The sequence below is a fragment of the Salminus brasiliensis genome, chromosome 1, assembly GCF_030463535.1.
Source record: "Salminus brasiliensis chromosome 1, fSalBra1.hap2, whole genome shotgun sequence".
Lineage (NCBI taxonomy): Eukaryota > Metazoa > Chordata > Actinopteri > Characiformes > Bryconidae > Salminus > Salminus brasiliensis.
In genome coordinates, this window is record NC_132878.1 from 51375927 (window position 1) to 51390303 (window position 14377).

A 14377-nucleotide genomic window follows, 5' to 3' on the forward strand; every position below is an offset into this window, starting at 1 on the left:
ACAGTTGTCGTGCACAGACTATTGCATTACAGTTCTCGTGTGAGGGGTGGGGGGGTTCCTGATAATTAGGCATTAGGCATCTTATAGCTACGTATGGCTGTGCCAAAGCTCCTTAAACTGAGTGAGTGAAAAAAGATATTTAAAGCATTTTTTCATAATGAGGTCCGTATTCTCATGACATCAGAGCAGACACATTTTTCCAGTCATTTGTAAAAACAAAGAAATCCACATGTGGAGAGAAGTATAGGGTGAAGTGTAGGATTTCCAGGATCAAACTGGAAATGTAACACAGCCTATAATTATATATTTCAATTGACTGACCTGAAAATGTAATTAAAGTAATATAATATGATCAATATAATTGGTAAAAATAAAATAAATTGACTCTCAAAACCTTCTATTACATCATTATTCCAGTTATTTTATTATATTAAATACACTTTTTTATTACATTTGTGGGTGTTATTACATTATTGTTAAATGATTACAATATGAAGAGCTACATTGTATCTCCATTTTTATCTTTAACATTTATTTATATATATATATATATATATATATAAATATAAATGGTCCCAAATGAATTGAAAAAAAAGGTCATTTTACATTAATGTCTTTAGACCGTGAGGAATGGCTTTTTCTTTTTCTGTAAAGTTGCCTTTTTGGAGATGCAGATTTTGTTCTGACTTCTCTTTCACACTTTTTTTTTTTTTTTTTTTACAATTATTAGTCTGTATGTATATAAAATTGTAGGAAAACTGTAGATGGACTAACGGCCCTAAGACAAAGTACAGGCCGTTTTAGAAAGGTAACAGACTACAGTAATGTAGTAGAGCTAGTAATTTGTTCTGTTCCGCCCCTGCTATCACTTATGCCTGAGGACAGAAGGCTGCAGTCTAAAGTGCCACTTTGAAAAATATCCCTTTCTCTCGAAGTCCCCCATTCTTCTTTTTAATGCTGATGTTTTCTGTCATAATGTTCCTAATACGCTCAAATATTTATCCTCTGTGAAATAAGCATTTTCTCCCACAGCCAAAGACGCCAATCCGTCTCTCCTCCTCCTTTCTGGGCTCAAGACTCTCTCCTGCAGCAGAAAAAGTGGGAGACACATGTCTTCATCTCCTCCGTCTGTTTATTCTGTAAGACATGCACAGCTGGACTGCACTGCGCGACACCTTGAAGACTGGAAACCGATCATTATGGCACTTTAATGGGAAAGGAATGTGTTTGTGTGCGTTTGGCTGATTGTTGAACACAGTAGGAAGTCGTGTGTTTAGGAGAAATGGGATGACCCCGCTGGCCCAGTGTGCTTTCTGTTACGGCACCACAGCTGGAGGCTGTTTGCGCAGCATTGCGCTCAAAGAACAACTCGCATGCGGAGTTTGTACGACTGACCTTTCTCTCTGTGCTTTGTGTGTTCTCTTTAGGTATGTACCTGTCTGATCTGACCTACATCGACTCAGCGTATCCCTCCACTGGCAGCATTCTGGAGAACGAGCAGCGCTCCAACCTGATGAACAACATCCTGAGAATCATCTCGGACCTCCAGAGATCCTGTGAATATGGTGTGTAGCTTTGCTTCTGGACATGCCACTCACTACTCACTTTCTCATAACAACGTATTGTGAGGGGTTGTGGGTTCTTCTGGTCACTGTGAGGAGTTGGGTAGGTTCCTCCGTGTCCATGTTGGATGCCTCCAGGTGCTTTGGTTTCTCCTCCCCTCACAAAAACACATGGTAGGGGAATTGGCTATGCTGAATTGCCCCCTTGGAGTGAATGTGAGTTGTGGTACCCTGTGATGGTGTTCCTGACCTGTGCCCAATATTTTATTAGGTCATTAACCCCTGAGTCTTTGAGGATGTCCACAGTTCACAGGGTTAATTTGACCATTTTCTTATTTTCTTCCTCAGATATACCAGAATTGCCTCACGTCCAGAACTATCTCAACTCGGTTCACTACATCGAGGAGTTACAGAAGTTTGTGGAGGATGACAACTACAAGTGAGTGTTTCGTGGACTCGTCTTGTACTTACTCCTGCCCATATGTGTGGAATTTGTCAAATGAAAGTCTGCACTCTGTTCAGGTTGTCTTTAAAGATTGAACCAGCCACCAGCACACCTCGTGCAACTGCCTCTAGAGAAGACCTTGTAGGTAAGAAAAAGGGGGCTTCCATAAACCCGTAAATCCATGTTAACATGCACTCCAGCTCCATAAAAGCATGTCAAAGCACACAAAACATGCAGTACACTTTATCCTGCTCGCATATGTCGTTATCTCAGGTCCTGATGTTTCCGGCTCACCGCTGTGTGGTCGTCGCGGCAACGTGGCAGAGGGCGCCTTGCCCAAGGTCCCGCCCACTCCACCTTCCCCTCGCAACCTCCTCCCCTACGGACACAGGAAATGTCACAGCCTGGGCTACAAGTGAGTGTCCTCCTCCTGACCTTTTCACTTTAAAGAGCCTATCAATGTGCAGTATATCGGCGAGTGTGCAGAGGTGGGGCTTGGCGAGGAGTGTAGGGTTGAATGGAGCCGATCAGGAGCCGAGTCGTACATTGCCACAGCCACCATCAATGGGGCAGAGTTACAGACTACAGATTTTTTGGGGCAGAGTATTTCTTTGGGGCGCACTAGCCAGGTATGGAATGGCAAAAGTGTCATTCATTGGCTTGTAATGTCTTTTAGTGGACAGATCACTTGTGCTAACAAAATGCTACAAGTAGTATGAATGTGAAATGGTTTCTAAATGAAAAACTTTTTTCCGCCCAAAACCTCAAATTATGTACTCTCCCTGTGCTGAAGTTTCATTCATAAGATGAACACAGTGGAGTTTAAGAGCGCCACGTTCCCCAATGCTGGGTCCAGACACCTGCTGGACGACAGCGTGCTGGAGAGCCACACACCCACAAGAGGCCAGGCCGAGAGCTCCACTCTGTCCAGCGGGATTTCATTGGGTAATGCACAAACACTTGTATATCTACTTGTTACAGGTATATAGACACACTGGAAAAAAGTATTGGGACACCTGCTTATTCATTGTCTCTTAAATCAAGCGAATTAAAAAAAAAAAAAGAGGTTATACTGCTTTTGTTGGAGTAACTGTCTCTACTGTCTGCTAGATTTTGGAGCACTGCTGTTAGGGTTTAAAAGATTAAAAGGTGCATGTATTTGTCACTGCACTATGTACAGCAAAATGTGTCCTCCGCATTTAACCCATCTGTGGTAGTGAACACACATACACTAGTGAACTAGGGGCAGTGGGTTCACACACACCCAGAGCGGTGGGCAGCCAACTCCAGCACCCGGGGAGCAGAGAGGGTAAAGGGCCTTGCTCAAGGGCCCAACAGTGGCAGCTTGCCGAACCCACAACCCTGTTATCGATAGCCTGGTGCTCTAACCACTGAGCCACCACTGCCCTGTTATCACTGATTGCGTTCAGTGATAACGTTAATAAGGTCAGGATGTTGGGTGATCACCACTCCACCTCATCTCTTACTCCCCAACTCATCCCTAATGGAGCACCACCATCCATTATACCAGAGAACACAGTTCCACTACTCCACCACTCAATGCTGAGGGGCTTTATACTCCTCTAGCCCACGACTGGCTTTAGGCATTGTGCTGAATGCACATATCTAAATGCATTCATTAGAAAGGCATGTCCACAAAAAAATGACAAATTATCTGTGTGTGTGTAATGCAATATGTCCTAATATCTAGGCTAACTGTTTTTCTGTGATTTTCCTGTGAAATCATGGTTTCAGGAAGCAGTGAAGGCTCTGAACTGAGTGAAGAAATGTCCTGGCCTGCGTTTGAGAGGTGAGTGTCTGTCTTTCTCGTAGTGGCTCGCTCGCATACAGACTGTCATGCTCTTTTACTCTCACACATGCATGACCACAAATGGACATGTGCCTGGCAAGTCAGTCTAAAGCATCTAGCATATGGAGTACTTACATAACCCAGTCAGTCCTGTGACCCTCCTGTCTAAGGTCTAGTAAACACACTCACACATACAAAAACCTCTCAATTTGGAGCCATTTTATATAAGATGGAACACCATGCGTTCCTGTGTTACATGGTCATTTTATAAGGTTTATCCGTGAGCTGCATTATGCATTGCGTATTTGTTGAAACAAACATATGTAGTTGTGTTCGTACAGCACTAGTCTTGGTACATAACTGTCTTTGTAATGTCATTTAATTGGATAAGTGTGTTCGGATTGTACACTTTTGTGTTGCCAGAGTATTCTTCAGGTCACAATTTCTGAGAATTTAGTGCAAAGATGAAAATGTACAAGCCTGGATGTAAAATTCACCAAACCACTACATCTGACCACAGTACTCCCCTCCGTAGCGTGTCTCTCTGTGAACTAGACCCCTTGAATATCTTCCTGAAGTCTTGCCCAGCAGATCTAGGATCGAATTGGATGATTTGAGAAACATCCACTGCTGTGCTGTTAAAGCGAGAGTCCCTCAGGGATAATGGTCTCAGGAGTTTTGCTATTACCAGTGTCCTAAAACTCCATATGCTTTATGTCCTAATTTACTCTTTGCATAGCTTGAAACCATGTGTTGCGTTAGTGTTATGATGGAGGCTGACTATTGTTGTGTTTTAGAGGTTTGTCAGAGCAGAAAAGAGACGGCGGACCCTTCTGCTGCTGTGTGTGCACCACCCGTTAAAAGCTTGGAGACACATTAAACTTGGAGTGTTTTCACATAAAAAAAAATTAAAATAAGCCATTATTGTGAAAATAGTTAACAATTAATAAGTAAAGTAACTTTATTTTCTAATTCCTTTAAAAAAAAAAACCTTCATTAACCTTCTTAGCAGCTGTAAGTGCTGCACATGCTTTGTTCACATGGGCAGTGCTTTTTGTAATTGTCATAGATATAGTTGCAAGAAAAACTAAGTGAATCCTTTGAAATTATCTGGATTTCTGCTTTGATGTGCTAAAAAATGTGGTCGCATTAGTATCTAAGTCACAACTATAGACAAACACAGTGTATAGCAGCAGTCCATGACCTCAAGCTGAAGAGGCGTCGGGTGATTCAACAAGACAGTGACCCGCAGTACACAAGTAAATCAACTTAAAAAAAAAAAAGATTAGTATTTTTGAAATGGCTCAAAAATCTGAAACCTGACCCGAACCCTATTGAGCTGCTGTGTCATGACCTGAAGAAGACTGTGCCCACAAGACATTCTAAAAATACGGATGAACACATTTGCAGAAAGAATGGTCCAGAATTCTTCCTTAGCGCTGTACTAATCTTATTTGCAGCCACTGAAAATGTTTAATTGAGGTATAATTGTTGCTAAACGGGAGGTCTACAAGTTATTAAATTCAAGGGGTTCACTTACCTTTTCTAGCCTACACTGTAGATGTTTACCATCTAAACATGCTCAATGACAGACATGACAGTACCACTGTTTGTGTTCTTAGTTAGATAGTGTTTGTCTATAATTGTGACTTCCAGGCAACTCCAAAGGGTTTACTTAACTTTTCTAGCAACTCAAGTTGGATTAAAATCAGCCTGGTTGGTCTTTAAGGATTAATATTTAATAATTATAGCTTTGCACACGAGGACAACAGGCTCATTTTGAAAAACTATGTGTCTCCAGACTTTTCACAAAGTGTGTTTGTGTGTGTGAGAGAGAGATGGTTGAGACTGATCAATACACTGCTGTGACTGACACCCTACAGGACTCGTTTCTACCACTCTTTGGGCCCAGTCACGCGAGTGGGCCGCATGTCCTGCAGAGGAGGGCTGAGGCCCAGCAGGTAATAGCTGTCACCATGAGGCGCTCTTTTGTTTCCCTCTCTCCTTCCTCTTCTCTTTCCCTCGCTCTTCTTTCCCTTGCCCCTTTTCTTGTGGACTGGACCAACTAGCTGCACACTCTGTGTATACTGGTGCTAGAAGATGTGTGTATTTTTGCAGTGACCCTAGGTGATGGGCTTCTCTGAAGGTGTGCGTGGGTGTTGGGTATTCTGTCTCAGCTTGCTGCTTGATCTGCCTGTTGTTGCAGCTGAGGCAGCCACTCTTTTACAAACCCTCTCCCTGTTATGAGTGAACAAAGTCTTTCCTTGTGGCAGCTACTTATGTGGGGTGGGAGGGGGGAGGTGGGGTGTATTGTGATGTCTGTGCCTCTTTCTCTGACTTCTCTCAAATACAGCTCCAAAGCTAGGCCAGCTTCCAACTACCTCTCAATTTCAGATGGCGAAAGAGCGAGGAAGGGAGACTACAGAAAGTGATTGACAGTTGTCTCTCTCTGTGTGTGTGTGTGTGTGTGTGTGTCTGTGTGTGTGTCTGTGTGTGTGTGTATTCCGACTTGGTAGTGTTCGATAATTTTCCACAGTCCTTTCCTACCTATCTTGTTTGGTCTGGACTACAAAATAGGTGTAAAAAAGGTGCTGCGAACCACAGTCTAAATACTGAAATTTAGGTCCAACCAAAAGTGGCGGTCTCGGCCCGGATCAGCTGAACCATGGTCCAGTTCGTTTGCGCGTTTAAAAAAAAAAAAAATTGTATGGTTTATATTTTTGGACCAATTACAGCAAGCTGAGGCGAGGCAGGCTATCACCACCCATTAAACTACTAAGAAAGAACAGGAAAAGCAGCAAGAAATAAACATTGCATGCCTCTTTTCCTCCTTTTCTGTTAGCTACAATATAATTGCTGCATGGAAGCACGTTCATTTGGCGAATTTCAGCTAGTTTCGAGTTCATGTTGGTCCTGCTGTAGTAATGTAACAAAGTAATGGTGAAATGAGTCTGTTCACTTGTGTTATCTGGGAAAAGGCTACCCACCCAATTGACAACATGCTAATGCCAGGAGCACCTCCTCCTACAAACCAATGATTACACGGGGACCTAGGTGTATCATGCAAAGTCCTTTAGTGCGCTTGCAAAAATGCAAAACCAAAACTGTACAAATGTGTACAAAGTAACTTATAACGGATGTACAATGTAACGGATCTTTCAGGTGTTCATAATATCAGAATTTCATAATTTGAGGGTAAAGGAAAAAGGAGAAGACCACAAACTGTAATTCCAAAAAAATAGGAAAAACATAGCTTTTCATGGTTAAAGGAACATTTAAAAAGAGACAATTAAAGACCGAGAAAAATAATCATGCACCAACCATTTATTTGCCACAAGCAAGCTGTCTGCAATTCTGCTTTGTGAAGAAATAAATCAAATGGCATTGAGGTTTTTGAGTTTGCCAGAGAAGACTGCGTACTGAATGTCGTGTAAGTATTATATCTATATATCTGCATATGGCAACATGCCCTGACAAAGGCTACATTCACACAGCATTGGTCCAAATCCTCAGGCACAGATGTGTTTTCTGTGTGGCAATGTGAACAGGCTTCCCTCAGATTGGAGTTCATTCGACTCTAGCGTCAGTCCAACTCCACGTTCGCTGGAGAGCAGGGAAAATGGTCGACAGGCAGCAGCGAGGGAGGTTTTCAGTGGTGGGATAGTGAGGTAACAGACCACACAAATATTTGGGGTATGTCTCCGTTCAAACTAAATTAGAAGGCACATATTGGAACCACTCTGTGTTTGAAGGCATTTCTAAAGAAATGTCTGAACGCGGCCATGGGAGGGCGTGGCTGCAGCGTGAAAGGACAACAAAAAGATTTAAAGCTAAGTTTAAAGAAACCAAAGTCACAAACCAAAGAACTGATGAGACCACAGAGATAAAATGGGATTCACTGTTCCGAGGGTAACGGGAGAAGACTCTGCAAACTGCAAAAACCTTGTTTGTGTGTCCACTATTAGAAAAACATTGACCAAGTGTGGTGTGCATGCTTGTGAGGAAAATGTTCTATAGAGAGTTGAGACAAAAGACGTTATGCATGGAGGAGAAGGAACACTGCACTCTTAACGGCAAAACCTCATCCCAACTGTGAAGCACGGTTGAGGGAGCATCGCGGGGAACTGAGTTCTCTGCAGTTCATTCCAGGCTTTACCCACATATCACATTAGAGAAAACATCAGGTGTAAATTTATTCTAGTAACTGTCTAAACAAAGCCTTGCCTCCCCCTTTGGTCTGTCTTCTTTTGTTGTTTGTTTGTTTTACAATTTTAACGAAGAGTGAATTGCATATTAAAGCTATACCTGCTCCTTAGGCCTCACCTGAGGTGTCTTCTCACTCGCTCTTTCTCCAGATCAAAGCTCTGCGGTGTGGGTTCTGCCTCATCCTCCCTCTTATTACACTTTCTCTGTGTGTTTTGCGTGTATGTTTGCTTTAAATGATGAGTGTTTATGATCTAAATCTAGAGTTGAGATGAGTGACATGCTGTTATTCACGCCACCAGGCTCTTGGTTCTTTATCGAGTGTAATTCATATGAGGAATCAGGTGTTAGTAGAGGTAGGCATTGAGAGACACCATGCAATTGTCTTAGCATATCATGGATTCAGTAAGAGAGCATCATTTGTCCTGTTTAATTGGCTAATTAATTGGTTAAATTTGGCTAAATTTCCTTGGATACATTAGATAATCTATAACTTAACCGTGTGTGCCTGTCCTTACTGGCATGATGAGTCTGGGTTGAAAGGCAGCATGGTCTACCACTAAATATGCCTACAATGCCTTAAAAATGTGTAACCTGTCCTTTGTTTGCATGCTGCAAGAGTGTAACTGTGTGTGTGTGTATATATATATGTATGTGTGTTTCTGCAGCTCTGCAGAGTCTGAGGAGTTGGCGGTGCACCTGTACCCCGGAGCAGTGACTGTCCAGGGAGTGTTGCGCAGGAAAACCCTCCTCAAGGAGGGCAAGAAACCCACGGTACATACTCTATACACCTCTATGACTCGCCTCCTCCATCCCTCTGAACTAGGGTTGTAACTGTATGCATATTAATGTTAAATTCGTCTACTGCAGTTTAGCTCCATCCATTCATAATGCAGGTTTCAGGAGTGTTTGAGCTCGCTGTGCTTTTAGAATAAAGCCCAATACTGGACAGCCATCTGATATCCACCTTTTAAGTCACAGGAACACAGAAACGGCCTGTTTACATCTACGAGATGAGAGGTTGGAAAGGTGTAGGTATACCATCCCACCCATCCAGAGGAGGCTAAGTCAGTTGTGCTCTCTGGATCTCCTGGCTGCGAATGCCGTTTCCTGTAGCAGCATTACTTCATTACTTGTAGAAAACCTGTCTAGTCCAAATGGTACTTCAGTGTTCATCTGGCCTTGTTTTAGCCTTCACCTGCATTCCTCCAGCTCTCCTCTGCTTGTTACCATCGCTCACCACCTGCTTCATCTGCTTATCTCTTTACACCTCATCATCACCACCTGTTCTCATCTCTCAGTCCTGGTTCCTCTCCAAACACGCTCTTCAGACCCCTACTCCCACCACCCTCATCTTCTCATTGCTCACAATCATCTTTTCCAAAACACCTCTCTCTCTCTCTCTCTCACACACACACACACACACACACACACACACACACACACACACACACACACACACACTGCTGGTCAGGAATTTAGGTCTTTATTACTACCCCCCCCCTTCTCCCTCTCTGTCATTTCTCTGCTCAGTTGTGCTGTCACACTGCTGAGTCAACCCAACCCTCCTCCCCTGCCGTCCTGCTGCACTGCTTATGTGTGTGTGTGTGTGTGTAGTGTGTAAAAGAGCCAGAGCAGTAAAAGACATGCTCTTAAAGTCTCATTATTGGAGCAGAGGGAGACTTTTACAGTCGCATCTCTTTCCCATTCTATCTCTCTTCCACTTTTTCCACCAATCATTTCCTTTTCCCTACCTGACACCCTGGCCTTTTGTACCTTTTTTTAAAATAAATAAATAAATGGGCTTTGCTCACATGCTTTGCTTGGAAAAAGGTGAGATATTTGATTGGCTGCAGATATGAAAAGAGGCTAGGACTCTTTGCTCAATAGCCGTGCAGCACTGTGCCGCTGCCGTTTTAACACAGGCCACTGCCGTCGTATCAACTTATCTGATCTTCGCCATTAACTTAAATGCTAAGACGGCGTCCTTTGCTTTTGGTAGCTGACTCACAAATGAGCATACACATACACACACAGCCACACGCACAGTCCATTAGACTTTTATTGGGCTGAGTTAATGTGTTCCTTCTCTGTAGGAACATTTGCCCCTTTTAAAGTTCAGTTTTATTCATGATGTAGTCAAGACTGGGATTCTCAAACCACTTCCTCTGTTTTGTCTCTCTGTATGTGTTTCAATTCTTCTGTCCTTGTTGGAAAACAGGGCCAACAAAATGATGTTAGTATGTGCTAATGGGGAAGGCATTAGTGAGCGTGACTGGCTGTTTCCCACTCAAATCCCTGTTACATCAAAGATTTGCTCTATTCACACAAGCAGTCCTAAATACGTTTTAGTGGAATGCACATGTTTATATTTGCCATGAAAATCACAGTATCTTCAGTTTGAAAAAGGCCAAGGGTACCTTCTTTTCTAAATTGTGCACAAAAATAGTCAACCCTAAAACGAAAGCGTCCGAGTCGTTTCCCTTTGCCGCACATGCTGTGTCTCAACGGCACAGAGGCAGCCTCACTCGCACACAGGTCCACTTATTCTTATCCACTTATCCACACACAAAACTACAAAAAAAATGTACTGTTACTCAATGTTCCACTTTTTCCCGCTGGAACCTAGAGATCATGGTGCTTTCCGTGTTTTCTCATGAGCCTTCTTCTGTTCACACTGAGCCCTCCTGCTCCTCCTGCACCGTACAGGTACAGGTACATTTGCCAGGACGACTTCACTGGAGTTTGGCTCCACCTTGCATTCAAACGTCTGGTTGTAGTGGTGTACCCTACACATGGCATTTTCCCTTAAACTAACATTTCTACCTTGAAGTGTAATAAAAAAAAACACAGAGCATAAGGGGTTTATAAGCGTGTGAAAGTGTGGCAGGGAGAGCACCTTTTGTTTTTTTTCCTGTTGAAATTAAAGTTTCAGTGTTATTGAAAGTTAAAGCAGCGTTATGCCGCGTTATGAAATTGATGTTTCATGTGCTTGGGCTAACCCTAAAGTCAAGAAGTGTAAACACCCCTAAAGGACACCCTTTACACTTCTGGACCAGCTGAGAGGGGATATGTGTCGGTCATTGCCATTTCAATGTTAGAAGCATTGCATGTGATGGGAGAATATGTATGGGGGGGGGAGTAAAAGTCAGGAAAAAAAATCTATGATTAATGCTTTCTCTCTGTTTCACTATCTCTGTCTCTCTGTGTCTTTCTAGGTGGCTGCATGGACTAAGTACTGGGTAGCTCTGTGTGGTACTCAGCTCTACTATTACACTGCCAAATCTCTCAAAGCCACTGAGAGGAAGCATGTAAGTGTCTCCCACAAAGCAGCCATGCCTTAAAGTCTCAATCAGCAGTTACTGATTCTGTACACATTGCCTCAGGTCAAGCTCTGCGCTTGCTGTGCATTAATGCTCTGTGATTCCATTGTGTGTGTGTGAGAGGGAGATAAAAAGAGATGAGAAGGGGAAAAGGGACTTTGCGGACAGCTTGGTCTGCCGCTCAGGGAAAGAGACCTGTAATTTCCCAGTAGCCGCAGGGAGAACGCTTCAGAACGAAAGAATGCAAACAAGCAGGGTTCCTAATGACTGGGTAATCAGCATGTGCCGTCCGCAAAGGCAGCTGCTTACACTCATTGGATAATGAGCTGTATGACATCATCAGTCGTGGACCAGCTGTCACTCACTGGCCGAGTTAAAAGCAACCACATGCAGCGAGTGCACACATGCGCACATGTAAACACTTGCATGCCAACCCACAGAGAAGCTACACAAAGGCATGCGAAATTATTGTGGCTGGGGGGGGGGCTGACCACCTCTCTCACTTCTTCTCTTTTGTATCCCACTTTCTTTTTTTTTTTTGTCTTTGCTTTAGTTTAAGTCCACCTCCAGTAAGTGTGTGTCTGTTGTGGGCTTGATGGCCATGATGGCAGATGACCCAGAGCATCCCGACGTGTTCCTGCTGACGGACTCTGAGCATGGTGAGCATTTAACAAACCTGTGCAGTGCCAGCCAAGCTAACGGGCAAGCAAAATGTGTCCTCACTGTACAGAGCAGTCTCTAGCTATGACCTGTATATAATATAATCTTCATAAATCAACTACTTTCCTCAATATGAGACATTTGTTGTGCTTTTTGGTTGTATTTATGTTTTCTTATTTTTTTTTTTATGTTTTCACATGCTATGATGTTCTTACAGGCAAACACACTCTTATGGCTGAGATAAATGGTTTTAGAAAATGTGTCTAGATGTCTAAAACACAATACTATATTTATGGCTTGAGGTTTCATGGCACCTGAACTAACTGGCTGGGGTTCGATCCTTAAATTGGGATTTAACTGGGCTGCATCTACTCTCCTGTAACCGAGGGAATACAGATAGTATTATTTATGTATGCATTTATTTAGTTAGTAAGTTCTTAATTTGATTATTAAGTACTTGGTGTAGCACTGCCGAGCAGTGATATGCTGTTTAGCATACTGACGTATGGGCATTTTCAGCAGTTGTCAGGCCAGCCATGCACACCACTGAAACATGCTGAGCGCATTCTTGTAATTTCTTTCCGCCTCATCTGGTCCACATTCCCCCTGCTTTGGATTCCTGATCTGACATCATTACAGCTGTGTGTGTGTGAAACGGAAAGAAAGTGTGAGAATGAAGAAGAGACGCTGCACCTGCAGGATGTTCTTCTTCCCGGGGAATAATGGAGTTCAGAGAGAAAATAGAGATTGAGAAAGGAGTGGAGTAGAGTGGGAGTAGAGAAAGTGAGGAAACGTGCTGGCAGAGAGCAGCCAGTCAAGAGCTCAGTGTGGAACAGAGACTAATTGTGTGTGTGTGTGTGTGTGTGTGTGTGTGTGTGTGTGTGTGTGTGTGTGTGTGTGCGTGTGCGTGTGTGCAGGAAACTCTTACAAGTTCCAGGCAGGGAACAGAATGAATGCTCTGCTGTGGTTTAAACACCTGAGTGCGGCATGTCAGAGTAACAGACAGCAGGTAGGTGTGCCACCGTCTCCTTCTGTTTCTGTTCCTATGAGATCTGAAGGCTTGTCTACTACAGATGCGCTGACACAGTTACAGTACCTGATATCATTTTCATGTCTACCGATGCAGATACCGGACTGTAGAAATTAGGGCTACAGCTACCTGGATTAACAATACAGATCAGGATGCACCAGTTACAGTGTTTTATGGCTGATTCCAGTTTCTTTGCAAGTAAAGGCCCACACCAAAGTGAAACCAAAAACGCTTCTAATGATCTAATAACCTTGTTAACCTTGATTGCGTACCACAAATAACCTTGATTGCGTACCGCAAATAACCCTGATTGTGCAATCCTAATGATCTAGAATTTTCCCCACGAATTACCCTAAATTACCCTGATTGTGTGCCCTAAATTACCCTGATTGTGCAGCTCTCATTGATTGCACAACCCTAATTATCTTGAATTTTCACCACAAATTACCCTGATTTTGCTGCCTAATTACCCTAATTACACTGATTTAGCATCCCATTTGTTCTGATCCTGCACCCTTAATTACCCTGATTTTGCTACCCTAATCACCCTGATTGTGCAGCTCTCACTGAGTGCACAACTCCAATTATCTTGAATTTTCACCCCTGAAATCTGGCATCCTATTTGCCCTGATTGTGCACCCTAAATTACCCTGATTGAGTGCCCTTAATTACCCTGATTGTGCACCTCTCATTGATTGTGCAATCCCCATTATCTAAAATGTTCCACTAATTACACTGATTCTGCATCCTATTCAGCCTGATTGTGGGCCCTAAACAACCCTGATTGTGCTGCTCTTATTGATTGTGCAGCTATAATCATCTTGAATCGTCAACACATTACCTTGATTACACTGATTTCCTATTCTATTTGCCCTGATTTTGTACCCTAATTATTAGGAATTACCTTGATTACACTGATTTCACACCTCTGATTGTTCATCTTTATTTGACCTGATTATGAAAGCTGTAGTACAACTGTAGTAGCTGTACTTTGTAGAGTTAGGAATACAGTAAAATAGTCAAAATACAGAAAAAAAAATTAAACAGCCTTCTACTGCCAGCAGTTATCTGCCGAGACCAGTTTAAATCTGTTATCATGCCTCTGTACTATCAACAGTAAGACACTCTTACAAACAGTCTGTGTGCATTTATAGCTCTCATTTACTTAAAGCGCCTGGTTTTTAGTGCTTTTAGGAGAAGCATGTTTATAGAAGCTTCTGTTGTGTGTTGAATCCACTTAGCATAAAAGCCCTTTTAAAGCAAGAACACCCAAACACCATAAAGACTAGAGAACAGTGCTCCTGTAATGAAAGACTACTCTAGCCGGGTCTATTGAAGTGGAAG

General features: G+C 42.9%; 1 protein-coding gene across 4 annotated transcripts in view; it reads left to right on the plus strand.

Annotated features, from left to right (window-relative positions):
• ralgps2 (Ral GEF with PH domain and SH3 binding motif 2) overlaps nt 1-14377 on the plus strand; it is a 134326-nt gene that overhangs the window by 114103 nt on the left and 5846 nt on the right. For 3 of the 4 annotated variants that reach the window (XM_072682021.1, XM_072682029.1, XM_072682033.1), the window contains exons 10-20: nt 1428-1565; nt 1911-2001; nt 2085-2152; nt 2281-2422; nt 2801-2952; nt 3763-3817; nt 5701-5778; nt 8689-8794; nt 11239-11331; nt 11897-12002; nt 12921-13012. In XM_072682021.1, the coding sequence (XP_072538122.1) occupies nt 1428-1565; nt 1911-2001; nt 2085-2152; nt 2281-2422; nt 2801-2952; nt 3763-3817; nt 5701-5778; nt 8689-8794; nt 11239-11331; nt 11897-12002; nt 12921-13012 (1121 nt within the window). The remainder of the gene's footprint in view (nt 1-1427; nt 1566-1910; nt 2002-2084; nt 2153-2280; nt 2423-2800; nt 2953-3762; nt 3818-5700; nt 5779-8688; nt 8795-11238; nt 11332-11896; nt 12003-12920; nt 13013-14377) is intronic. The other variant, XM_072682042.1, reaches the window with a different exon arrangement.